The 27,378-nt window shown below is 39.7% G+C and overlaps 3 protein-coding genes across 8 annotated transcripts in view; 2 read left to right on the top strand and 1 right to left on the bottom strand.

The window, feature by feature from the left end:
- Positions 1-5,262: 5,262 nt before the first annotated feature.
- Positions 5,263-7,100, top strand: LOC121898267 (sarcolipin). Its single transcript, XM_042413243.1, has 2 exons — positions 5,263-5,937; positions 6,419-7,100. The coding sequence occupies exon 2, from the start codon at positions 6,546-6,548 to the stop codon at positions 6,639-6,641; it is 96 nt and encodes a 31-aa protein (XP_042269177.1). The 5' UTR covers positions 5,263-5,937; positions 6,419-6,545; the 3' UTR covers positions 6,642-7,100.
- A 229-nt stretch (positions 7,101-7,329) lies between these two features.
- kbtbd3 (kelch repeat and BTB (POZ) domain containing 3) lies at positions 7,330-14,860 on the bottom strand. Of its 3 annotated transcripts, none has more exons than XM_042413240.1 (10): positions 14,714-14,860; positions 12,144-12,429; positions 11,889-12,054; positions 10,949-11,131; positions 10,237-10,410; positions 9,841-10,131; positions 9,488-9,730; positions 9,115-9,405; positions 8,809-8,958; positions 7,330-8,381 (listed from the first exon to the last, which is right to left on the bottom strand). In XM_042413240.1, exons 1-10 carry the CDS (start codon positions 14,733-14,735, stop codon positions 8,259-8,261), a joined length of 1,929 nt encoding a protein of 642 aa, XP_042269174.1. In that variant the 5' UTR covers positions 14,736-14,860; the 3' UTR covers positions 7,330-8,258. The 3 variants fall into 3 exon arrangements, with proteins under 3 accessions (XP_042269174.1, XP_042269175.1, XP_042269176.1); XM_042413241.1 differs by lacking the exon at positions 14,714-14,860 and adding an exon at positions 12,801-12,926; XM_042413242.1 differs by lacking the exon at positions 14,714-14,860 and adding an exon at positions 12,694-12,746.
- A 139-nt stretch (positions 14,861-14,999) lies between these two features.
- Positions 15,000-27,378, top strand: part of fam168a (family with sequence similarity 168 member A) — a 32,464-nt gene continuing 20,085 nt past the window's right edge. For all 4 annotated transcript variants that reach the window (XM_042414806.1, XM_042414807.1, XM_042414808.1 and 1 more), the window contains exon 1: positions 15,000-15,256. The gene's annotated coding sequence lies outside the window, so the exon portion shown is untranslated. The remainder of the gene's footprint in view (positions 15,257-27,378) is intronic.

Consider the following 27,378-nt stretch of genomic DNA (forward strand, 5'->3'; position numbering starts at 1 on the left):
ATCAGATACTTATACTTAAGTAAAGAATCAAAGTACTTCTTTCAACATTGCAGGTAACAGAATCTGATGGGTCACCAAATACGGTGTAACACCGGCCCTGACTATGTTGTTGCCCAAGGTGAAATTTTAGATTGGATCTCCCTCATTCCCCCACCCCCCTCCCCAAAACAATAGTTCCTCCAGTCCTAGAACTTCAAAAATGAATTCACAATAAAATGAAGTGCAACAATGGTAGTCTTCCTCCAGCCCAGACAATGTCCTCCCAGTCCTCCGGGCACAAAGGCAAGTGGGGGTCAAGGTGCCATTCATTGAGTGTTTGGTGACATGGCCTGAGCACATGAAGTTTGGTGGCTGTCGGGCGAAAACTGACTGACCAGTAAGGCTTTGAAAATCAAACCAGATGAAAACACATACAAGTCAATGGGGAAAAAGAAGGGAAACTAGATACAAGGAGCACCCACACACACTGTGGTCAACTAACTACAGGTCTACCTCAGGCCTTCTTTTGCCTGAAGACCTGTTGTTGACCTGTGCTTGACAGGTCCAAATGGTTGCTGTAAAAAAGGCCTGTTCACCTTAATTTCATTCTGCATGATCCACTGTTCAAGTGTGCTCTGCATGCAGTGGGTTTTGGGACTGCTTTGTTACTCAGTAGTAGGCCTCAAGGTCACATTGTAACACTTTTTGCTCTTTTTGCCTTGCATGGGACATACGGTTATTTATTTCCTACTGTATAATATTCCAGCAGGGACATATTGTTTTGCTGGTGGTATGTATCTATAACATAAAGCTAATAATAGGATTACTCTAGTTGTTTTTGTTTGAGTGGTCCTTCCGTTTTCTGTTCTGAAATACCCATCTAGTATCCAAACCTTACTGATGGTGTTGTGGCCTGTTGCTCCATTATATAGGAACTAAACCACAATGGCAAATCCATGCTGCATGCCTGCCTAATCTCCCAACAAAAGACAGACAAAACTGCTCCAGGGATCACTATAGGCCCCGCTAACTTGATACTAAGGGATAAAATGTAACTATATAGGGTGGCTATCCTGGGGAGCCATCATCATCCATCATCAGACTCCACTCAGTTTTTGGCAATTGAGGATAATCTTGTATTACCCAAGAATGAAAACATATTATTACAAGAGGCAGATCAGAAACAACATTCTTGCATGTTGCTAAATTATAAATGATGAATTCTATGTATCAGTTTGTCTTTGGTGCAATGTCTGCTGTGGTTGCTGCACTCTGCGTCCTCTCTCAAAGGAGCCAATTAGTTCAGATCCTACATTTGAATTCCCCCACAGCCAGATTAATGACTCTAGAGCCCTCTGTGTGTGTGTGTGTGTGTGTGTGTGTGTGTGTGTTTGTGTGTGTGTTCCAGCATGAGCGTGCACGTCATAGTATGTGTTTGTGAGTGTGAAACATTTTTTGGATGTGCATCCGTGTGTGCGTGCGCGTGCATTTATATACGGGTGTGTTGTGTAATGAAGCCCTCACCTGTCCTCAGCCATCTCAGTAATTACAGCGCCAGGCTGAGCTGGCCAGTGGGAACCCTTCGTTGTCTTAACAGCACGCTCAGTTTAGTCTACAAAACAACAGCTGGTCAGACAGGAGAGCACACGGCTGCCCTCGACTCCATGATAACAACACCCTGCTCCATCCTGTTTTTCAAAACAGTCTAATAAAATCGACACTCTCTTTTATGAGCATTGGAAGATAACCTTAAAAATTGGACATGGAATGCGATGATTTAATGGGCAGTTCAACTCCTATTTTCGTCTATGTTATGACAGTGTAAATTAATTACTGCTGGCTAGTTTTTTTGCAATTAATCACCTTGAGTCAACTTGAGTCCAAACTTGTTGTTAAAAAATGTCTTAGAAATACTGTAGTTGAGAAAACAATCTCACCATGTAGTCCATTTAGTCACTGATGAATGATCTGCTTGTGACATGATTTAAAGATCCACACCAACTGCTGTTTCCAAAGTCAAGAATGAACTTTGAACTTTTATTATTAAATATAATGCTTAGATATTTGTGTCAGTGTTCTACCAAATGTCACTTGTCATGGTTATGAACCGGAGATTAGGCAGTTATTTTCATTTCCAGAACTCAAGGGCAGCTTCACCTCAAACATCAGCCAAGCTTTGAAAAAGCAGCGTAATGGTGAGAACTGCAGTGGAACCAATCGTGTACCCTGAGGCATACCATCACCCTTTGAAATGCCAGGCCAGTAGCCAGAGGCCAAAATGCTGCTGCTGCTGCTGCTGGCATCTTTGTATTCTAATTAGTTGGAGCCTGCAGGACGGAGATGGGCAGATACAGAAACCAGATCCTGCTTTTTAAAATAGATCTCTACCGCTCTTGGTGTAAGCAGATATCCGCCTGTTCTTGGAGAAAGATGAGTCATTTAAAAATGAGGTGATGAAACAAGCAGGTAAAAGTGCAGAAATGTGTAAGCCAAAATTGCAACAACTGTTTTTCCATAGCAAGAGGAAGATGAAATGTCATATATAACTTGATGTATCATAATTGGAAAAGACAGAACATAACACAGTGGATGATTAGACAAAGTTGATGAGATACAGCAAACAGCATTAGGTATTGTATCGGTTAAAACTAAAGGGACTAAAGATGCTGTATAGATGTGGGTAGGAGAGTAAGAAACTAATATATTTCTGCAATCTGTTTGTTGTTTGACAGATGTTTACCTACAAACAATCATGTGTTCAACAAATCTCAGTATACTAGTTTACTCTTCTGACATCTTTTCAGGGGATGAAACATCATGAATATTTGTGCTACTTTAGATGATTTAATTCAAATAGGAAATAAAGTTCACCTTGAACCTTTCATGGTGTAAAGCTTGTATGTAGTCAACAATTTGCTTCCCACAGATAGTAACAACAGAGGACATATCTTATTCAAAGACAGGGCAGCAGAGACAATGGTGGAAGTTTCTGGCAACAGATCTATGTTCAAACAAAATATATCAACTGGCCAAAATATCAACAGGGCTGAGAGCTGTGTTTAGAGATCCATCTGGAATGTGTGTATCATCTCTGTCAGGATGAGAGTCAGCTGAGGTGAATTCCTGTCTCTCTTCCAATCACTGTTGCTGTAGTGGAAAAAGATTTAGACACCAAAGCTGTGGGCTAAATAATTTTTCAGTGCCAGCTATTTGCAGACTAATATGCAGGGTAAACCGCAGGACAACTGGTGTTTATTGAATAAAGAGAACACGTTCAGCACAGCACATTTCTGCATCAAATCAGGTGTTTTACCTATGCTGTTTCTATCACTGCAATAGTAGTAGTTAGTTGTATCTGTATATGTAAATGATCACTTTTGGATTGCAGGCACGGCTGGGCTGAATTCAATGTTTTAGCTTTAAAATATGTCGTAATGAATAACTTCTGTGCTTTCACAGAAACGTACTCATTTTCCGAGGTTGTGCTTTCCAGTGTTTATGCTAAGCTAAGCTATATGTGTCCCGGCTCTAGCCTAACTTTTAGGGTATATGATAGTGTTAAATCATTGCCATTAAAATAGGACTTACTGACCCGTTAATGACTCCCTACATATGTATTTGAGTTTAGGATGTAACATTTTTCTTCAGGCTGTAAATAACTTGATTTGATTTTTCACTGTCATTCTTTATTTTACTTTTGCCATGAAACTCACAACTAGCAAGCATGAAACTGCAATCCAACTAGCTTTTATTTGATAAGAAACAGTAGTGTTATTCCCCCCCCTCACACACACACACACACACACACACACACACACACACTCACACGCACACACACTCACACGCACAGCGTCCCAGAATGTGTGGTATGGTGTCTCTAAGGCCTTGTTGACACCCCTCTGTCTCTCCACTGATTTAGAGGGCAGCACTTAAACACACACATACACCACACACACACACACACACACACACACACACACACACACACACACACACACACACACACACACAGCTGTCAGAGTGGGACGTGGTCCACCTCGCACAAAGATGCCTGCACACCTCACCCTGCTTTATTCAATCACCCCAGCACTGGAGCTCCATGACAATGGGAATCCCTGGGTCAAATAGATATCTGTCTGAGGCTGGCAGAGGAGCAGGGTGATGAAGTGGGAGCCGTTTTGATCTGTTAAGTCTTCTTGGAATGACCTTGGAATCCTGTAATGGAAAAGTTCAAGAGAGCCGTGCTCGTACACAATTTGTCCTGCTGTGACCCCTCTGTGTGCATGGGGGAAAGTGTGTGTGAAGAGGGGGTTTAGCACCAGTTCAGAGATAACACTGTTCTACGCAGCTGTCAAGTGTGAGATGAGCTGAGAGGTTCACTGTGGTGAAGTGTCAGAATCAGTTTCTTAGAATCAGTATAACATAATGTAAAAAAAGAAAAACAGGTGCACACGAAACACCTTTTAATTTACACTTAGTTGCCAAGTTATTAGGTACACCTCGCTAAACTAATGCCATCTCAGAGGTGTCTCTGATAATACACCTCTCAGTATAACAATGCAACTCAACAGCACCACAAACTACACAAAATGATGTTTGGCAGAGACTGCAACATTCTGTATACAAGTAATTCATATGGGCAACGTTGACCAACTGTGGCTTTTCTCATACTTAAGAGCAAGAAAAAGCAAGTGCTGTATATTATTATACAGTACCTCCTTGCCTGCACTCCACAGAGGGGAACAGAATCTTGATTCTGCCCCCTTGTCTGCATCTGTTAATCCATTTGAATCTGTGTCAGTCGGGTGGGCAGCTCCTCTGTAACCTATACATCCTCTTGTTGTCACCCATGATTGGCAGTTGTCGTCCAGCAGCCAGGAAGAGTAGTGAAAGTAATGGAAGTGCAGTGGCAGACAGCATTTTATATCATGATACTGTTCTGACATTGTTATTTCAGAAAACGTCAAACAAAATTCCGAAAATTACATCAGCATCATCTCCCTTATTGAAAAAAACTTTCTTCAAAAGTTTAAGTACTAGACACAAGCACGCTTCACTGAAAAGTCCATTGTAAGTGTATGTGTGCTCGAGGCTTCAAGTTTCCTCATCACACCTCTGTACGTTGCCTATTGGACCACGATCGGTTAAAAACTAGTTGTGATGTCATAAATCATGCTCTTAGCCCCACCCCTTAAAATCAGATTTTCACTGAGCTCAGAGAAACTTTCCACTTCCAGCTGATGAATGTGAAAACAGCCTTCTAGTGTCACATACATCATTCTGCACAGTGAACCTCAAACATCCACGTAGTGACGTAACAATAAGCAAAACACATTGTGGAGTGGATGGGGGGCTTTAAGGTTCAGACAGCTTGATGAATTGTGGCATTATCTCCATTTGCGTCATATGTTGCATTTTGGAGAGGTTGTTCTGTTATACTTCATTGCTCGAGTGCATATTTCTCCCCAGATACTTAGTGATACTGTTTCAGTTTCCTATATTAATCAAATGAGGCAAGTATTGAGTTTGGAACAACTGTAATCCACCTAGTATCTGCAATAATGTTTTATAAATAACCCCGAGAGAGAGAGAGAGAGACAGAGACAGAGACTCTGTTTGGTTATGGATGGGAAACACTCCAGTGGACCTGATTGTGGAAAATAACACACTCTATTGGCCATTTAGTTGGTGTGTGACATCAGTCTGTGTAAATGTGAACCATGGGCGGTCCGCTGAGGTTGCCTACTTTAGGAGCAGGCCCTGCCCCTGACGACCGCAGAAAGCTGGACAACGGCAGAAAGGTCAGCTGCTGATACTGTAGATTCTGCAGAGAGGAAGTGAGGAACTGCCACAACACAGACGTTTTCAGACTGAAGACAAGCTGCTGCATCAGAGGTCAAAACTACAAGAGGCTGTACTGCTGGAGCACATGAGAACATCTGCTTTCTCCTGTTTATAGTGAGTTCACAGTCAACTTACTTCATCTTGATTTAGTGAACATCCTGAGAAATGTTGTTATTGTTGGGGAGAATAATATACTAATGCTACCAACTGATCAAAACTAAAATTTTTGTAATTGACAGCTAAGAACTGAAGTGAATTTTAGTGGATTTAAATGAATTTGCTCAATGTAACTAAAGTGCAAAAACAACTTTGCCCTAGAGTACTTTGTATCCTGAAAAAGTGTGTTTGTGCATGTGTACGTGTCATGTCCCATGTGTATATGTGAGGAAATATTGTGGCCCCAGCTCCCTGTTGAGTCACAGTAACTGTGAACAGATATAGCGACCCGACTGAGAAGTGACTGATCCCTCTAATCTATGATAATAGAGGCAACATACATGCACATACAAACACAGCACATAGGCCACTGACACATACACACATGCATACTATATTGTAGTATTCCTTTCCTCTCTCCACTCCTGCTCACTTTTAGGTCTTGGACCGAGGGGCCACACTTCTCTACAAACAGCCGACACATCAGCAACCTTCTTCCCTGGCAGCAGCTCCCTCTGCTCCTCGCTCGCCTAGTCTCTCCAGTCCTCTCCGTCTGGGATTCAGCCATGGACCGCTCGGCGCAGGAGCTGTTCCTCAACTTCATGATCGTCTTAATCACCGTGCTGCTGATGTGGCTGCTGGTGAAAAGTTATCAGGACTGAACCATGGGGCAAAAGCAGCCCTCTCGTCTCGTGGCTCTAGAGAGGCGGAGGAGATGGAGGGAAATGTGTGGAGGGGAGCCAGTTTGGTTACTGTAGGACTAATTCTGATTTTTGTGTTTACACCTCACCTTCATTCTTTTAGTTTATGGTTACCACTCCGGTCCAGAGTTGCAGTAATAGTATAATATTTAAACCATGACAAACTAGTCTTGGATTCGTATTTGTCTTCTGAGATATTTTTAAATGTGGCCTTGACTTTCTGGCAAGAGCCAAAGGGGAAATCACAGAAGAGATAAAAGGGTGAATAAAAATATGGAAAATGAGTAAGGGATTCAAGTTTTAGGCTTTCATTATGCAAACTCTTGAAGTGACTGCTAGAGAACGCTGTAATGTCACTTATATTAGAAGTATATAGCCCATTTTTCTGTGTCAATCATGTAACATCTGATACACTGAACCACTGTCCATACTGTTGTTTCTCAGTCTCTAAGGTATATTGTTCTGTATTTTTCTAAAGTGTCAAAATGTCACAAATTTACTGATAGAACAGGACTTCAACACAAATGACAAAGCATTATGTTTATGTTCATTTCTTGCCATAATACAGACTTTCATTTGTCTGATTCTTTTTTCTGTTTCACAGCACAAATATATTCTGCATTCATGATTTACACCATGACATCCATCCTCATGGTTTCTGCGTTATTTTACTTGTTAATAGACTGAAGCTACAGCGTGTGTTTCTCTGTGATGCAAGTACAAGACAAGATAAAGTTGCACATTTCCACTTTTCAACAGAACTGAATATGCTACAGAAAGAGATCCATCTTCTGGTCACATACAGGGTTGTTGTGTGTATCATGAGAGGAAAAACAGGGCATGCATGGATACATGACAGTCTGAAACAGAATAAAGGCAAGTAGCTTAAAGTGAGAATCCACCCAGATAATTCACACAGTATTGCCATGAAATTCTTTTAGTTTAATCCAGTTTTACATAGTGTATATGAGCAGCTCTCCTTCAGCTAAAAAAGAACTTAAGATGAGAAAATCTGAGAAGATTTAAGGCTGAATTCTTTCTGAAAGCTGCGTAAAGGGAGCCTCAAAAGCAAATTCTTCTTGTCTATATTTTTGCTGTAAAAGAGCTGATACATTTAAAGATATGGTGAATTGTTCTTTTGAGTGGATTCTCTATTTTAAACATATGTATCAGACAAAAAATATTCAGGTACTAAAATAGGATTTCTAAAATAGTCTTCTGCTCAACAGGGTTCCTCCATGGGAGGGACCAAATTTCGATTGACACATGATGACACAAAGATCTTATGACAGCAGGTGCTTCACAAATACAAATTTAAAGATCAGATCTTTAAATAAAAAAATAAATCATTTGGCTCAGGTGGTCTCATGTAATGGTGATCTGTGAGGGGAGATGTGGTGTTAGTTCAAGACAAACTTGGATTACATTTTCTCTGGAGGTGTTCAGCGCAGCTGTCCGTCATGCACGGGGGTTTGAAAGCCAAGGGAGGCTCATAGGTGCATGCTTACATCCGTGATGCAGGAAGCACACATGTTCATCCACTCACATGTGTTCACGTTGATGTCTGTCTGCTGTGTATCATGCTGTGTCACCCCACGGGTCTCTGTGTTTGTTGAAGCTGATGAGCTGGCAGTGGAACTCAGTGAGCGCTCTGGGCATGGGCGCCACTTCCTCCCATTGACTCCTGCCACTGTGGTACACCTGCACAAGTAACAAGAAAACACAGATAGTGGGTTGTAATTAATAGCTTGACACATTGAGCTGTAATGTGCAGGCCCTCCAGACCCCATTAAATTCTTTATTGTAAAGATGATATATGAAATATTTGTATACAATATATAAGATATACAGTGCACACAGATATTCTAAAATGTTCTTAATCAAAAAACACTTTTCATTTGGGGGTCTCCATGGTGGCATGGACACAATTGAAGGAATAATTTGTCATTTTATAACTGTAGTTTGGACCATTTTGCATTGCATATTTTGTTTGCAACTGAATAATTTTGAATCCACTGTAAAATGTGGCCAGTATTTCCTTGGTCAACTGATCGATTCAACCAGGCCTCTTGAAAGTTAATAAATTAGTTAATAAGTTCGTTTCAATGGATAAAGTTTTCTCTTTTACCTGAACTTCATCGGTGATCTCGTCGGGGGAATAGTCTCCACCTAGGATGTAGATTCTGTCTCTCATACCCAGTGCTCCAGCATTGAACCCTGCACACTCAAACGACCCCTCACCCTTCCACACACAGGTTTCTGGACAAAAACTGTAGACCTGTATGGAAAACAAAGGCCAGAGAACGAGATGACACACCTTATAGTTGCAGATGATAAACTGATACATCCTACTCAGTATCCTATCCATACATTACATAATTTACTCACTCATTGATTAATGAATTAAGTCATTAGTGCTCATCTGATGGCTCACCTTATAAGTGGACAAGTCGCAGAGGTGCAGTGTATTATGAATTGACACCGCTTTGACCAGTGTAGCATGGAAGAACTGGCCGAACTCTGCCACAAGGCGGCTCCACTGGTCCTGCTGGGCATCATAGCTATAGAAGCAGTCCAGTGAGGGGTTGAAAGAGTCTGTGATCTCCACCTCTGATCCCAGCGTATAGATAATGCTGCCACAAGCACTGGCCTCAGGGTAGAAGATGGCATTGGGCAGCGGGCTGACTGAGCACCAGCTCTGGGACAGAGGGTTATAATACTCCACCTAAACATAAGATAGAGAAGAGCAGAGTTTGTCCTGCACATGGAAAAATTTACACCAACATACGCTGTTTGTTTGTTTGTACCTCTAGCAGAGTGGGAGCACCGCCTCTGGATCCTTTGGTCCGTCCCCCAATGACATAAACTCGGTCCAGGCAGGTCACAGCAGTGTGCATGGTTCGGGGTTTCAGCATTGGTGGTGCAGGTGTGCAGGTTAGAGTCACAGGACAGAAGCACCAAACCTCATCTGTAGCATCGTGGAACGGCTCGGCAACATGTAGACGTATTGCCCGGCAACAGTTTCCCCGGCAACCACCTGTGACAAACATCTTGGACAGTAGAGAAGATGATGAAATGTTTCAAACTGAAAGCAAGAGCATGATGAAAACATACATATTTATATGAGCTCTGATTCCAGGATCTCTATCCCAAAACGTACCTTCTCAGCATAGCCAGTCAGGTAGGAGCCTGGCGGGTCTGGCATCGTGGCTGTCCCCTCTCCATTCCCCATCCCTAGCTCTTTCCACTTGTCTGTTTCTAGACAGTAGCAGAAGGTGTGGCAGATCTCTCCGTTCTCCTCCGTCTTGTGGATATAAATGTAGCTCTGTGTGGTGGCGGGCCTGGCGTCAGTTAGCAGGCCACTGTACTGACTCTGTGTGCTCTGAGCCTCAGACAGCAGGGCGAGACAGGACTCATCGTTGCAGAGCAGAGAGTCTGAGTCACGCAGAGTCTGAAAGAGAAAGTTGGGGATGGAGGATAAGACAAGTGCAGCAGTATGAAAGTGTATGTGTCTTTGTGTACCTGTGTGTATATAGTACATTCAATGTGTGCATACTTTTAGTGTGGGCACAGGTAGATGGTGGAGTCTGGTTAGAGATAACAGTTGTGGTAGCAACTTCTGTCTTCCAGGAAGATCATGGCGTATCCATTTCAGAAGTGACATCACCACGGCCTCCTCCCTGGGCACGTTTAGGGAGTCTGACCTTAGGCATGCCTCCAACACGTTCATCTATAAGGAGCAATTGAAATGATGAACACTGAGCAGGTACTTTTAGCCGTTCATTCAGGCTTTTTGATGTAAGTGGGGTGATGATAAGCTTATTTGTCATAAAAGAAGTTTGTTTTCTATCCACAAATTTGCTGGAATAATTAATTCAAAACATTTTTATGAATGCAAATATGCATTTAACTACATCACAATAATTAATGAGATGTATTATTATGTACTGTGTGTTCGGAAGTAATGCAGAGGGCAGCTTTTGTCTGCTCTAGAACATTACATGCTACAAATCAAATCAAACGGAGATGAATCTTAAGTTACTATTTAGCAGCTTTGAAACTTGATTTTGGAATTGCCATGTGAATCAGTGAAATTAAGCAAAAACAGGTGTAACTGATAGCTGATAGATAGAATGCATTCTCCACAAACATAGTATACTGTATAGTCAGGGTAGAAATTAATTAAAGGACTAATGGAGACTGTTTAGTAGATCAATCTCCTCAATTTTTTGTTCATACAAACAATCCTGTGTGGCCTCAACTATCACCTGCATTTCCAGGAAGTCCTGGGTTTCGGAAAGGTCATTGAAGTTCTCAACCACAAACGTATTGGCATTTTGGAGGAGTGAGGTGGATCCGTAGGCCTCAGCGACGGACAGGAGGGACAGGCAGTTGCAGAGATCCATTGTTCCTATCAGGAAGTCACTACATGCTCTGGACAGGACCGACACCTGAGGTAACCACAGCAACAAGGAAAACAGAGTGAAATAACCCACGTCAAAAACAGAGTACATATACTGTATAAAACTTTGCAATTTACAGATAATTTAATTCTGCACATTAAATATCAAAAACTTTTAACACATAGAAACACAAATATTGTATTAATGCCCTTAAAATCCTTTATATTTGATGCACTTACAGCTTTATCACAAACTAGGCCGAATTTTATGTAAGTAAAGCTTCTGTATAGTAAACTCAAACTCACAAATTGTTGTTTATTTTTACTTTATATCACAATTTTAATCAGAGATGTGGGCAGCAATTCAGAGGTCTGGAACCACTTTAAACTAACACCAGGTAAAGAGATACAAGTTATGATACAAGCTGGAACAAGAGGAAGAAAACACAATCACGCACACGATATAACGGCACAGTCTGGTCCAAGAATTTATTCAGATGTTTTGACCAACAATAACCAAGAAAATCCTTTGTCAAGGATGACATCATGAAACATCAGAATACATTTTCAGAGCAGAATATGCTGCTTTATGTGTTTTGTCCTCTTATTTAAGGTTTTTTTTTCTTTAAAGCAGTCTCTCTGCAACTGCTGTCTCATGTTTTATGAGGGTGTAACCAGTTCAAGGACATCATTTTCTCCCAGAGGAGGTGATATCGTCCATTTTGTCTTCACTATTTAAAACTAATGCATGCTTAAGAGGAAGAAAGAATGAGATATTCTGTGGGTGCTAATGGTCGTATTTCTACCTGTAAAAAGGAGGCAAGCTGAAACAGCATGTCCACATTTCCATCCGTGATGAGAATCTCACCAGAGTAGGCAAAGTCCAGGAAGGAACTCACCGCCGCTGGACTCTGGTTACCCAGTGTTACCGAACATTCATCACGCTCTCGCATATCCACCTGAAACATGGCCCTAAACGTAGAGCAGTTACACAGCAGTGTTATTTAATGTTAATTACATAGAGAGAGATCATTCTAAGGGAGAGACAGATAAATCGATACCTGAAGAAATCACTGCATGCTGCAAGGACACAGCGGTGGCAGGGAAAGCTGTGTTCCTGGACTTTTATGGTAAAGTCAAACAGCAAGCCGTGCTCCCTGAACGATCTGAGCACGCCCAGCAGCTGAAGTCCGTGTGACTCAGACACCCGCAATTGGGTACGGTTTTCTGGGACCCCGTTGCATTCTGGACTACTGCCAGTTTTACTGCTGGGAGGGCTGCTGCAGAGGCTATGGGTGTTGGTGATACAGGAGGATGGCTCTTGAAGTTCATCCATCTTGCCAAATTCTGACAATATTAGAAAAAAGCAAAGGTTAAAATGCATTTTTAAAGAACATTGTATGTCTGAGCCTGTCTTCAAGTTTAAGGAGACAAATATCAAGTTGAGTAGAGATAACAAAATGAAATACATGGATAAAAACTTTAACATATAGTGACATTTAAATGTGTGAAATATCCATAGACTGCTACTGAGAAAGGTTTATGGACACAGCTTAGTTTGTGTCTAGCACATGTTAGCATACAAATATTCCAAATGAAAACATACTATACCTTAGATAGTGTCTCACTGTCAAAAGTCAAACATATAGGCTATAAGTAACAAGAACACAAGTGAAATACACCAGTAGCTAGTGTGAAGCAGGAGAAGCTCTACTTACAGTGTCAGCACCCTGGACAGCTCTCTGTCTCATGCCATCCTAACTTCCGGACGCGTGAAATCACGCGAGGTCTCGGACAGACTTTTGTTTTTTTGCGGTCACACTTGTTACTAACTTCGTCTTTGGTGAAAGCACGCTGTTAATCTTTTTTTTTTTTTTTTTTTTTTTTTTTTTAAATAATAATGCGATTTTGATCTTGTTTAAAACCCTCGAGATGTGGGTGCGTGTATGCGGCTCTTTGTTTGCGGTCAGTGGGGCGCAATGACTGCTGGGAACTGTAGTTCTATCTAATTGGTTGGCTTACAGGCATCAAGTCTTGGCTAAAACTCGGTGACAGGGAGCTCAGTTCATGTTTAAAGTCATGTGTGGTTATAGGATTAATCGTTATCAGTTCACAAATACTAGAAGCTACTAGTAAACCCTTTGTCTCTGGGTTTGCTGGCTGGGACTGTTTATGTGCTCTGCAGATAGCTTCGTTTACTTTTCTTTTTTCTTTTTTTTTTTAAATTTTTAACCAATAGTACTTCCAATTTTACCTGAAATACTAGAACCGAATCAGAATCAGAAACAGGTTTATTGCCAAGTAGGTTTGCACATACAAGGAATTTGTCTTGGTGTTGTTGTGGTGCATAACAGTCAAAAATATATGCAAAATTAAATAATCCCAAATAATGTAAAATGAGAAAGAAAGAATTTACAATAAAAATATTTAAAAGTATTCTAAGTGAGAAGAGCTGCTACAGGCTTAAATTTTAAATTGAAGAGAATGAAATGAAATGTATAAAATATTGACCAGGAATGTGCAAATGTACATATAGTGTAAACAGTATATGCAGTGTGCAATTAATAATAGTGCAACTGAACTAAATTCAGCAATCATGCTACATGGATTTGATATTAAATTAACAAATATAATGAGTCATATTTGTTCATATTTCTCACATTATTTTAATATTTAAACAAAATATTATATAACGTTTTATCATTAATGCTAAGGTGAAATTCACGTTATAGCACAAAAGACTGAGACTAAGAAGGGAAAAAAAATCTAAATATATCTAAATAAAATTAAATAAGTAATTGAATAAATTGCATTCAAGCAAAAACGATATTCAGTATATACATGTACATGTACATGTACAAATAATTGTACAATTCTTACCTATACAGACTGGTCTCCAATTAACTTCTTCCCCAACATCTACCCGTGTATGTTCCTTGCTAAACTTTGTGCACTTTAGTGTCACATTTTTTAATGTATTTTGTGTTTTAAGTATGTTTAATGTCCTTTAATGTTTTCTCATTTTTAATGTTTTAATTATGTGTACAGCACCTTGCGTTACAACTACTGTATGAAATGTGCTATAATAAACAAATAAACTTAAACTTAGTATATACTGTATATACGTATGTACATAAGGCTGCCTATTGGACGCAATGCAATTCTTCACCAATGGGTGGCGCTGTCTTGCTGTAAAGCTAAATTTGTGGTTGTGGTTATGCATGAGGCAAAAGGCACTGAATCTGAATTAGTGAACTTACAGCCATGCTGCAGTACTGTTTAACCACCACAGTGCTGCTGACCAAATAACACACTTTCCTGTCTGGAAATGTTGATTACAAAGATATATAACTACAGGCTTGTAGACACACTATTACAGTACTACTACTACACTGTACGTGTATGTGTGTGTGACTTCTTTTTAATACCGATAGTAATGTGTTACGCCATACTGATCGATACAGGTCATTTTGTCATCAGCACAAAAACCCTGGAGTCAATCATGGATAAAGCGCACACACCAAAAAAAGAACAAAGAACCAACAGTGTTATTATACAACAGCATATCAAATCTTTCTTCATGTACAGCATTTCCATCAGTAGAATAACCTAATAGTCGATTAGCACTGACCTTTAAAAATCAAATGCTCCATTATTGACTGAATGAGAGTATGCAAACACCAGGAATGAGTGTAATCCCGCTCATAAACTGGTTTATATGTATATAAGGTTGTTATATGTAAAGCAAGTTATTATGTTTAAGCTTTTATATTAAAGATTCTCCACTGTTTGTTGTCGGTGGGTCATGCCCCCCCCCCCCTCCCCACACACACACACACACACACACACTGCCCCCCCTGCCCCCCCTCCTCTCTCCTTGCATCCCTGCATCCCTCCCTCTCTCTCCCTCCCGGCAGTGCATCCCCATCCCCCACACGGTGGCCGTCTCTCTGGGTGAAAGCTGTCTTCCCAGCGCCACTGGCCCGACAAAACGTTGTTGTAGCAGAGCCAGTCCGCATCGACACACGGGACAACCGACCAGAGCACGTACACACATCCATATATATACACACACACACACACACACACACACACATACACACATCCACACACACACACAGAGAGAGAGAGAGACACGGGAGGAAACCTTTTGTTGTTCGACCGAGTGGCACTGGTAAGTCTCGTCTGCTGTTTATTATTAAGAGGGGCAAGAATGTCCATGTGTAGACTTGCTAGTTGTTCTTTTCTGTCTTTCTTTTTCCTCCGTATCCCTTCAATTTACCTCCGCGGTGGCTACTGTTGGGGGAACTAGCGGCTAAAGCTAAACGAGCTAGCTTAAAATAGCGGAATCTGATACTAGTTAGTTGTCGTATCGGTGTGGCTTTCTAACGTTAGTGGCTGTAAAAAAAAAAATAGCCCTTGTTGTCCTGGTTTATAGTCTGACTTGACCCACGGCGAGTGTTTTTCCACAGTCATTTGCTAATCTTGCCCCAGCTAGCTCGCTAATTAGCACTTTTAAGCAGCGTGTGCCGAGGGGATGCAGGGGATGCTACAGGCGGGTTAGCGGTTGTCTTTTTCAGGCTAGCAGGCGAGCTAAGCTAACGTTAGTATTACGTGACCCGCACAGATTCCTGCACGGGGTGCTTCGGACTGGGAGAATATAGCCATGCTAACGGTGGCTAATCTGACGATAATTGGCAAGATGGCATCTCGGAGTTGTTATCTAGAAAACGGTGGATTTTCAAAATGGTGTCTTAAGCTTGTTTGAGTGTGACCATTTTTGTCCAACCCTGGCTGTTTTGGCGTTGCTTGCTATCTCCGGAATGCAGTGCACTGCCAGTGCATGCCACACTCTGATGGATATAACTACATATTAAACCAATGATGTGGTTGTAAATTTAAATGCTTGCAAATCCTCCAGGATACCGCCACCGTTATGAGCAAAACATTTGGATTTCGGGGAAAGGACACGTTTGTTTTTAACTGAGTTTTGTTCTGAATCCGTGGTGTTTTTGAGACACATTTTCAGCCCAACATGAGGAGAAACGTCTATTCTGCGCATGAAAATGTTTGCACACTGACTTTAAGTGGTTTACATTTACTACAGCAATGCACGGCACTTATTCCCAGGTTCATAACAAACAGTTTTACTTGAGGTTCAGTTTTTCAGGGACATGAGGACCCCCATCTACTGCCAGAATAGTATTATTATTAGTATTATCTGTATTTAATGCTAAATACAGATTTGTCTTGGTGTGTAGGATTAGAAAGTAGGGCTGCAAACTAATGATTTTCATGATCAATTTTTCGATTTGTTGATTATCATTCAGTCTACAAATAGTTAGAAATTAATGTAAAATACCCAAAGTAACCTTTTCAGATTACTTGCTTTGTTAGACCAACTGTCCTCAAACCCAAAGATAGTTCAATTTACTGTCTCATAAAATCGAGAAAAACAGAAAATCCTCACATTTCAGAGGCTGGAAATGGCGAATTCTTGGTAGTTTTGCTTAATAAACAACTAAATGATATCAAAATATATATATTGTCAATCCATTTTCTGTCCATCGGCTCATCTTAATCAACCGATCATTTAAGCACGCAACAGTTTTAGAGGGTATCACTTTACTGACACTGAATTTGAACCCCAAATTTTGCGAAAGAGACAGGATTACACAAAATGCTAAAGGCGTAGTTTCTTCTTCTTCTCTCCGATGACTAGTCTTATCAGTGAAATGGATCCTCTTCACCATCATCTCTTTTTTGGGGGGGGATTACCTGCTTCTGTCATTGACTACTAATCCCAATTAATTCAAGAAGCCTTATCTGTCTAAAGGGATTTCTGAGATACTACTGTTCTTGGCCTTCACCAGAGGAACACAGTGTAAGTAAACTGTGTACAGTTCAGATATTATTCTGCAGGGACCGGAAGAAGTACTACAGTAGTATGATAGACACGCAGTGGTGTGTTTTATTTTATTTTTTCATTCAAGTAGTTCTAAAATAAACTGTTTTCTTCTGTGTTTGTATTTACTGCTTGCCTTCACAGGGCTGAACAATTAAGGTTTATATTGATACTGCCCAATGAAAACAGCACAAAATCCTAATTATATAGTCTGTGCACGATCTTTAAGATTTAAGTGTAATCAGCCGTATTAAATGCAAGGACATCGGTCATCCTTGGGAAGTCCACTCAGAAACTATGAACATTATAGTACAAAGGTAACACTTAAAGTACATTTATTTTTCTGCTGATGGAGAAGAACAAGGATTATTGAAAAGTCAAGGTATGCTTAACTGAGCTAAGTGTAAGTATTCACTAGTTTAATTTCATCTTCAATCTAAGGTGACCCCTGTCTGCCATACTGGAGGAACGAGGGGGGGGTGACGTGGGTTTTGGCATGTGTTGAGAGCAGTCTCATGTGTATGAATGGTGGGCTGTACAATGCAGCCATAAAACTGTCAGACTATAGAAAGCTGGAGTCACTTAATGTTACGAGAGTCAGTGGTTCTATAACAGACTGTTGTCTCTCCAGCACTTCATTCCCATGTGGTCGAACCACTTAATAAGTTGCTCATCAGAGATCAGTGAACGAAACACTTACAGACGTCAGCTTCCAGATTCACCCTGTCCTGGTGTCCAGCACACAGCAACATATGAAGGGTTATATGACGATATATACTGTGTATATGAGACAATATACTACCATGAGACAATAATGAAAATATAAACGTGTCTACTGTCAGTTATTTTCCTTTACAGTTAAATTGACTAACTGAACTGGATAAAAACTATCCGTAAACAGTTTCTCAATTAATTTTCCATTAAATTTAATATATCACAATATATTTAGATTTTGCAGTGTAGAATTACATATACAGAGATAGAGAAATTTATCCATACAACCCAACCCCCTTTTTTTTTTTTTTTTAATAGAAGTTAGCAGCGTGCAAATTTTTGCATGCTTGGACAGGCTGGGAAGTCGGTGACATTAGATTAGGAGTTTTCCATCTTTGAAGGGCAAAAACACTGAATTTTAGCATGAAAACTAGTTATCGTTTCAGTTTATTCTTGAAATCCACTTAGTTTCTTCATAGAATCCACATGAAAAGAAATAATTTAACTCAGATATCAGATTAAGACGTTTTCATGCTTTATCAGTTTTCTCTGTAATTGTATAAAGATGTGGTTCTTGGACTATTCATTCTAGTAATACTTTCTTTTGTGGGAGTGAAGCACTGATAAAGGAATACAGAAGAACTCCCATAGACCACATGCTGTAGTAAACCACAAGTATTACAATAACATTAGAACTAGCAAAATGATACAAGCCCTATCTACATTAGTTCAGGTTGACTGACAGTAAGCACACTTGCACCACCATTCCCCATAGTCAGCAATAGAAGAAAAGTTTTACACCTTACCACTGACATCTGTATTAAAACTGACATCTGTTTTGCTTTTGTATGAATATGTGTATTGCTATATCCGTCTGTATTGTGAGGTGTGATTTAACACTAAAGGGCTCACATACCACAGCAGGAGACGCTCTCTATTCACTGCTATTAGGAAATGTGGATCAGTTTTCAGTGGTGTTTAATTTGAATTAGTTAGTTCACATTACCTGGCCGGTGACCTTTCCACTGCAGACTAACAATAAGGAAGCGAAACAATGTCACAATTGCAACACTGGCATCTCCTCCTCCTGTCTCTACTGTAGTTGGAACACCTGACGTCACAGATTGCGTCTTTAATGACTTAAGACAGTGATGTTCATCTGCTCACATACATTTGTAGGTTGATAGGAAACACCTAGTTAATTTAAATATAGTAGATAATGCAGATCTTAGATATGTTGGAGGTTACAAAATATTTTGCATGAAAGTAACATGCTTTACTGCACAGCAGTAATGGTGAATGTTACCATTTAACCATCCTCAGACAAAGCATATTTTTCAACAACAAGAATCCCCTCAGAGCCTCAATACTCTGGTCTCTAGCTTCATGAGAATATTGTGGTGCACTCCAGCATTGATTTAAATTGTCTATGAATGCTAGGAGTTGAAGGTGGACTTCTCCGATAGTTACTTGGTACCTTGGTCTCACTTTAAGGCTTTGCTGCCTGCAACAAAGGATTGAGCAAACTTGGCTATGACTCAGGTCATAGCTGTGCTAAGATCACAGTTGCTACATCACAGTAAACTTCATTTTTCATTTTAGCACATGTTGAGAAATCTTGTGAAATAACATTAATGCAGTTTCATTTTTGGTAGTAAATGTATTAACATAATGACAGCAAAAATTGTAGAGGCATCCTCATGTAACATTCTGCTCTTATTGGTGTTTTGCTACTACAATGATGTATTGGCACTTTTTAACATCAGCGTGCCATATTGGTTTGTGCTGTGAGTGGGATGGACTTATGCTTTGATCAACCCTTTAACAAGCACCCGAACACATTCCTGACTAGCTTTGTCTGGATATGTCATTGCTTGATGATCAATCCTTGATCTGTGTGTGTGTGTGTGTGCGTGCGTATGAGCATGCATGTCTGTGTACAGTGACGTGTGAGAGATGTCACATGGAATAAACGACCAGGAGAAAAGCTTGACTTGATCCCTGGAGGCTAAGTTGTAATACATTCATCTGTCAGTCATATTAGGGGTCTGCAACTGTGTGCATATGTGCACATAGACACACACACACACACACACTCACACATATGTGTCTGCGCTGCAGGCTGTTGTTTTCAACAGCATTACCTACAGCCATCAATAGTATTTTCTCATGCTTTAGCGCAGTAGCACTAGCAGAATTCAAATGGGTTGTAAATAGATATTGAAGTTATGATCATTCACTGCGACGTCTAAATTTTCATTCTTTGTCCTATTCAGGGGACACCATTTTCTTCCTTTCAAGCACCCGCTGTCCCAGCCCAGTGAGTAAGTTGAAGTTACAATCAAGTTCTGAAAGCTGATGAGATTGTTACATCCCAGACTACACCTTTTTGGATACATACTGTGTATATTCAGCAATGGTAGGCAAATAGTGGCCACGGGCCAAATCTGGTCCTCCAACAAAAATATTTGGCCCACTAATGAAGATGAAGTAGTAGTAGTCTGTTACCAGTCTTACACGGTGTTTGGATATACACCGATTACATTACTTGCCCACCGCCCTTAGCATCGTTTTTCTTTTTTTATAGAAATAAAACCCATTTAGTTCATTTTTGCATATCAGCGCCCACGTTCATCAAATAAAAAAACTGTAATTAGTAAAATACAAAGCATGTTATCAATACTTAGGATGACAAACGCTGCAATTATAAACTTAAATTGTCTGCTCCGTCTGCAGCAGCGTTGCAGCACAGGGTAGCGGTGAGACTCCTGTTCTCCCTCCTGCTCTCTGCTGTAAACACACGTAGCTGTTAGTGAGCAGTTGCTCTCATGTCTCAGGAGTCTCGGTGCTTGTTTTTGGCAGAAACTCTCTGCTCTCTGCCTGCTCAGCCTGCTCCCGGTGTGTCTCTCTCCAGTTCTGGTTCTAAGCGATGGTAGTCCTCTGGCTCGTCCCTGCGTCTGTGTGTGCCACAGACCAGCTGTACACAGAGGACGACCCACTGGCAGCAGCCTGAAGCCGACCGTCACTAACTCTTAAGTAAGGGGAAGATCTAAAGTAAAAATCTAACTATCTAAAGATCAAAGTAAGCGCTCTCCAGATAATAAGAGCGTTTTGTCACGAGTTTATTAATTGGTGGGACCATGGCATCTCGAATCCAGAAGACTGGAACAACATGAGCATCAATCTGATTGGACCACCAACTCTTGAGAAAAATATCTGACTCTGAAGTTAGCTTGATGCTTGAGTTTCTCCAGCAGCCACTGGTTTAGTTTGGATTTCTGCTGATTTGTGCTGGACAGTCAGGTAGCGTAGACTTGGCTTATCAGAGGTTGTTTGTTTACGATGTCAGACATCGAGGCTGTTTATAGTGGTGAAACACAACTATACAGTCTATGTATGGGACGGTAAATCAAAACAAAGAGTTTTTCTAGTGACAGCTAGATTAAGTTTCCTGTGAGTAATTAATTCCCAAAAAGATACATTCCTAAACAAAATGGTCAACGAGGCACATTACATGTATGAATGGGTGTTTTTTAAAAAGCAGCAGAGTACAACACTTGTAGTTGTAATCAAGTTCGCAATCGTTTTAGCTATGTGTGAAGTGTGCTGTGGGCAGTTCAGGGGTATGTTTAGAAAGCTGGAAATATCTGCAGCAACTGAAGCAAGAGAAGAGTAACTGGCATTGATCAGACACACTTACAAGCCCCCTGCTCATTAATTATGTTCAGTTCATCAAAGAGACAGGAAAATGTTACAAATTACACTTTTCAGTACAATATGATCTTTTATTCTCCCGTATGTGTTATGTCCCTCCTTCACTGCAGGCAATAATGTTTGTCTGCTGTTAATATTGCCTGAATCTATTGATTGTTTGTCATGGGTTTAACTTCCAAGTCCTAGCTCATAAAACCGTCTGTACTCTGTGTCTTTTCGCTTTAGCGCCTGGGGTAAAATTACTCAGAAAATGAATGCAGTGACACTTGCACTGGGGATAGGGTTTTCACAATATTTTTAACACTCGTTAGTAGAACTTGATAATTATATGTACTGATTTTAAGTTTTTAATTACTGAATTATTATCCTAGCTTTTCTTCAAGATTGTGACTTTCTTGTGGAAATCAATTCTTATTTTACAGTTATGGCACGTATAACTATTTTTTTCCAAAATCAGTGTTAAAAATGTTTGACAGGTTATTAAAATCCAAAATTAAATTAATTACATCCTGCCCAGCAGCTCATTATTTGCTCTCCCTTCTTATTCAGGTTGATGTGGCATTTGAGAGCAATCAATAATATCTGATGCACCTGTTTCAGGCAGTCCATAATTTGGGGCACCTTTGTGGAGCTCTTTATGCTTTCAGTAAGCATGCCTTGTCTAACATACAGAAGTGACCACATCAGGTTATGGAGGCACTTCTGGCTGGCTGTAATGCACCTAAAATCACACATTTACTGCAAACCAATGTTCTGCAGTCCCGGATTTCGGTTTGGCTCAGGCTCAGAGTAAAATTAGCACGTTATGTGCTAAATGCTAGAATGAACAGTGTATGTTTTCTCTCCATTTGCATCCATGCAAAACTATTAAGCTTGTCTCCAGTACCGTTTAGCCCAACCAAATCAATGTTGTAATGCCCTAGTTGCTGTGAGAGCTAATTAAAAGTGATATTATTTGATGCTCCATTTTTAGGAAAGTTGGACAGAAACCTCCAACACCTTTTTTAAAGAAGAACTTGTTGTTACTACTTTACACCATAACTGCAGGCTATTCAGCTTTCTTTCTTCATAACACTTAATACAAGGCTATATCACAACAAATATGAAAAATCCAGAGGGTAAATTCACCTGTCGCCACGGTGGTCATCTTTCAAGTTGAAATTTTGTCTAATACTGGCAAAACGTGATCTTGACTAGGGCTGCAACTAGGCTAACAATTATTTGTCAATTAATCTCTAAATTATTGTCTTGATTAATCGATTAGGTGTTTAGACATAAAATGGGGGAAAATGTCTATGGATTAATCGATTTATAAAAATAGTTGACAATTTAAGAGTTGACAACTAAGTGATTTAATCAACTAATGGTTGCAGCTCTAATCTTGACCAGTACTACAACTAAAGGGGTCACTAGTCACTTTAATTGACAAAGTGCTTCTTATGTTGTTTTAAATCCTCATCAGAACCTACTGAGTATTTTATCACAAAAGTTACTCTTACCAATCTGACCTCAGTGTTCTCAACTTTCCATTAAGCACACAAAATGATAAATCTGAGGTATAAGGAGTCAATATTTTTGGATAATGACATTTACCATAATGCACAATGCAACCAGAGACAACAGCAGAGGACGAAATCTCCATAAATGGATAACGTTGAAGGGTATTTATCTCACCGTATAGGTGCTTTGCCCATAAAAACATTTCCATTTTCAGTGGCCTAGCACATTATTGTCACATAATCCAGGGATGCAGACCCATGAGGTGTGTGACTGATGAGATGATTTTGGAAAGGAGAATAGAGGAGGAGGACGCCGGCACAGAAAAAAGGGAAGATGCTGTCCCAAAGTGTATAGTGCTGTCCTAGATCTAAAATAGCCCAGAGCTGTGTGGAGCTTGTTGCTGCAGGGCAGGTCTGATTGTGTGGAAAGCAGGGAAGGATTTCTGATTCCATCACACTGCCCTTGAATATTGTAGTGAGATGGATTTGGTCTTGGACTTCATGATGGATGTCAGTTTTGATTGTGATAGCAGGCACTATTAGTTAGTCTGTCCCTTAGGGACTTAGGTTAGAAAGAAGATGAAGGATTTTTTTTAGGTGCTATATTGGGCTCCAACTTGATTTTGATTCATCTTGGTTGGGATGTCAGTTTCTGTTAATTGTTATTACAGATAGATCGTAGGATTAGCATGCTAGGCTAACAGTCTGTCAGGTATGTGACTTTATATACTAACTGTGAAGTCTTTCAGAACACACAAACACCATACACACACCTGCCCAGCATGGTGCTGTTCAACCGGAGACACAGCTACAACTTATTTTTATACAGTCTATTTTACACAGCTATGCTAATGATGCTAGCCATACTAACTATCTGCTAGCCGCCATGCAGGTTGATAAAATAAATCCATCACATCTTTGTATCTGTGAGTGAGACACTTCAGTCGGTAAATGTGTGTTTTTAAAACTTATTTTGGGGCTGCACTCACTCTCAGTCTTGCAAAGTAATGAAATTTTGCACCGATTGAACTAACGCCAATAACATGAAGTAACAAGTTCAGTACCTATCCCTAGTATGCAAATTAACCTATAGACTGACATGTAAAACAGGTCAAAATTATTCTCAGCAGTTAACTGATTAACAGTTAACTGTTGACATCCCTATTTGGGATTGATCTAGTATTTGTTTCGTCAATAAAAGGTCAGAAAATAGATGGCATCTTAAAATTGCTTTTTTTTTTTGTCTGACCAGCTGTCCAAAATCTAAAAGATATTTAGTTTCTATAATAAAATGAATGAAAACAACCTAGAACCATCAAATGTTTGGCATTTGTGCTTGAAAAATGACTTCAGTGATTAGATTTACTATCAAAACAGTTGCCTTTTAATTATAGAGCTGAAGTGATAAGTTAATCAACAGAAAATTATTTAGTGACAGTTTTTACAATCCATTTTTTTATAAAAGGGTTTTTTAAGCAAAAATGGCTATCAGTCACTGGTTACAGCTTCTCAAATGTGAATATTGTCTGGGTTTCTCAGTTTCTTATCACCTCTTTGATTATAAAAATGTAATATCTTTGGGTTTTGGACTGTTTGTCAAACAAAGACATTTGAAGATGTTACCTTGGCCTCTGGGAAGCTATGAGGCATTTCTTACATCAAATAACTGATCAATCAATCCCAGTTTTAATTAGGGCTGCAACGATTATTTTCATTATTTATTTATCTTCTGAATATTTTCAGATTAATCAATGAGTTGTTTTGTCAATAAAATGTCAGAAAATAGTGAAAAATGCCCTTCATAATACCCCATAGCTTGACCTAGTCCAAAACCCAAAGACATTCAGTTTACCATCACAGAAAACAAAGAAATCATAAAATTATTCCATGAAAAAGCCAGAACCAGCAAATATTTGGCATTTTTGCTTTAAAAAATTACTAAAACAATTTCCTCATTATTCGAATAGCTGCCAATCAATTTTCTGTTGATCAAATAATCGATTTAAGTGACAAATCTTTTCAGCTCTTGTATTAAGTTGTATTGTTGGTGATCATTGGTATAATATATGTAATTGACGCCAAAATAATATGTTGTAGGATAAAATAGAAAACAAACAGGAAAAGAGCTGCCTAATTAAAGTGCATTAATCATCATACTCATTAGGTGTTTAGACTGATTGACGCACCACACAGCGCTCAGCATTTTATTGTCTTATGATTTGTCTTTCTCTATTTCCTTGTCTTGTGACCTGAGTGAAAAGCTGCCTTCTGGAGGATTAAAAAAAAATCTGTTCAGTTCTATTCTCTCCTGTGCTGAAGTGTGATAACGCCCACTGGTTTTGATTTGTTGCTTAAAGAGTAGATGCCTGGTGAGGTATTATGTGGGAGGATAGAACCGGTGTGGGGGTTGTGTTGTATTGTACATGTTCTCCAGGAATGGTAGCTCTTTGTGTGTGTGTGTGTGTGTGTGTGTGTGTGTGTGTGTGTGTGTGTGTGTGTGGTTTATTCTTTCACAATCCTTCCCTCCTCCTCCTCCCTCATTATTACCTTTCCTGGTCCCCCTAGGCTGCAGGAATCTCCATTTATGAAGTGGAACCAACATTATTGTTTTCAAACACGCACGTAATATATTAACATACGCAAATTAAATAAGTGGGAATAAAGATCTGAAACAATAAAAGACCTGACTGTCACACAATACACTTAAAGAAAGACCCAGCTGTGTTAGCATGCAGACTAGCTAGCTGTGTCTTTATACTGAAACCTTGGGGCTACAGCTTGGGAGTTCAACCCAAATGAAGTCCCGCTAATAGAGTTTAAGCTTAACAAAGTCCTGAAGAATGGCTCAGGTTAAGCCAGGGAGCAGGGAGGACTCCTTAATAATGTCAGTCAATAGTGAATGAATTCCTGCTCTGTGTGTTTGAGAGAGACACAGACAGTTAAATTTGGTTTCAGTACTGTGCTTTGCAGTTAAAGTTGAAAAGAGCAGTTAATTTACTTTGTTGTCAATCAACAAAAAAAATAACGATTGATTCGGTCAGTAATCAAGCAAAAATGCCAGATTTTACGTCTCAAATGTGAAGATTTGATGTTTCTCTTCTGAAAACTGTGAATGCAAGATAAGCCACCTACAGAAAGCACTAAACTAGTCAGAAATGCACACATCATCCACTTGACAGTTTGTGTAGCAGCGTCACTTTTCAGTGCAAATCCAATTTTCTGATAAATGTTTTTCATCCTCACCGTGTCATAGAGAGGTAGGAGGAAAAAAAAATGAAGTGAGACCCAATTCCACATTGTGAATGGCAGGCTGTTACAGAGTCAAACGTGCTGTAACACGGTTACTGGTTTGATTGTCATAACCCACAGAAAGGTGTAATAGCTGCCAGGAGTTAAGTGAAAATGCTTCAGGTCACATGTGCAGGTTCATCCCCCATAAGATGCAGCCGTTTGACAGATCAAGGAATGTTACACTGCACTGACTTTGAAGTCAGGTGTTTTTGTATCAAGGAAAGATGAGTGAAAAGACAAATAAATTGATTTTAACACACTGGGACAACAGACAGCAACATGGCGTAAGCAGAAATTGTAGAGTAGCTGTCAATAAAAAAGCCACTTAAAAGTACATATCTAGGTTTAGACCAACTTCCTGAGCAGTTAGCACTCAGTGGCTAACAGCTAACACAGTATTTCTGTACATCATGTACCAGCTGCTCTTTCACATCTTTCTGCTATCTGCCCATTGTTATTGGGCTACTTAAATGACACGGCCTCAGTTTGGCAAATTTAATGGATTTTCTTCATGATATCTTTAAACTTATTACAATTTGAATACATTACTTGGGCTCCAGTAACTAAGGCATTTATCATTATTTTATTTAGTTATCTATAGACTAATTGAGCAAAACAATATATATTTATGTCTTCGGTGTATTAATAAATTAAAATGTATAATTTAAGACTGGTGGTCATCCGATCAAATGAAATACCGCTAAACATGTTACAGTAAGCAATTGGAATTCTCTGGTAACTTGTGATGGACATTTATCATTATTTTTTTTACACATCTACAGATTAATTGGAAGAGTCAATTCATTAAAAAAAAAAAGATTAATCTGAAATGATGATAATCATTAATTTGATTTCTCAAAATGGTGGCTTGTTACTTTACAGGGAAGAGTGTAGCAAAATAAAATCAATACCAGCTTGTGTTTCAGTGTCAGCACACAACCCAAATGCTCTGTGCCAGGTCCTCAAGTGCTGGTTTTCGTCTGTAAGCAAACGTGGATTTCTTTTTTTGACATTTTCAGGCAGCCAACAATACATTGTCATTTTTAGTTCTTCGCTCTGTGAAGTAGAGCTTCCAAAAATGCTTCTAAAACCATGGATGAGATGTGTAGACTCGTCTCTTCTCCTTTCCCCTCTGACCTACAAATAAATGTACAAACTCTGTCTTTGTGTGTC

Source organism: Thunnus maccoyii, chromosome 6 (genome assembly GCF_910596095.1).
Source record: "Thunnus maccoyii chromosome 6, fThuMac1.1, whole genome shotgun sequence".
In the NCBI taxonomy this organism is placed as follows: domain Eukaryota; kingdom Metazoa; phylum Chordata; class Actinopteri; order Scombriformes; family Scombridae; genus Thunnus; species Thunnus maccoyii.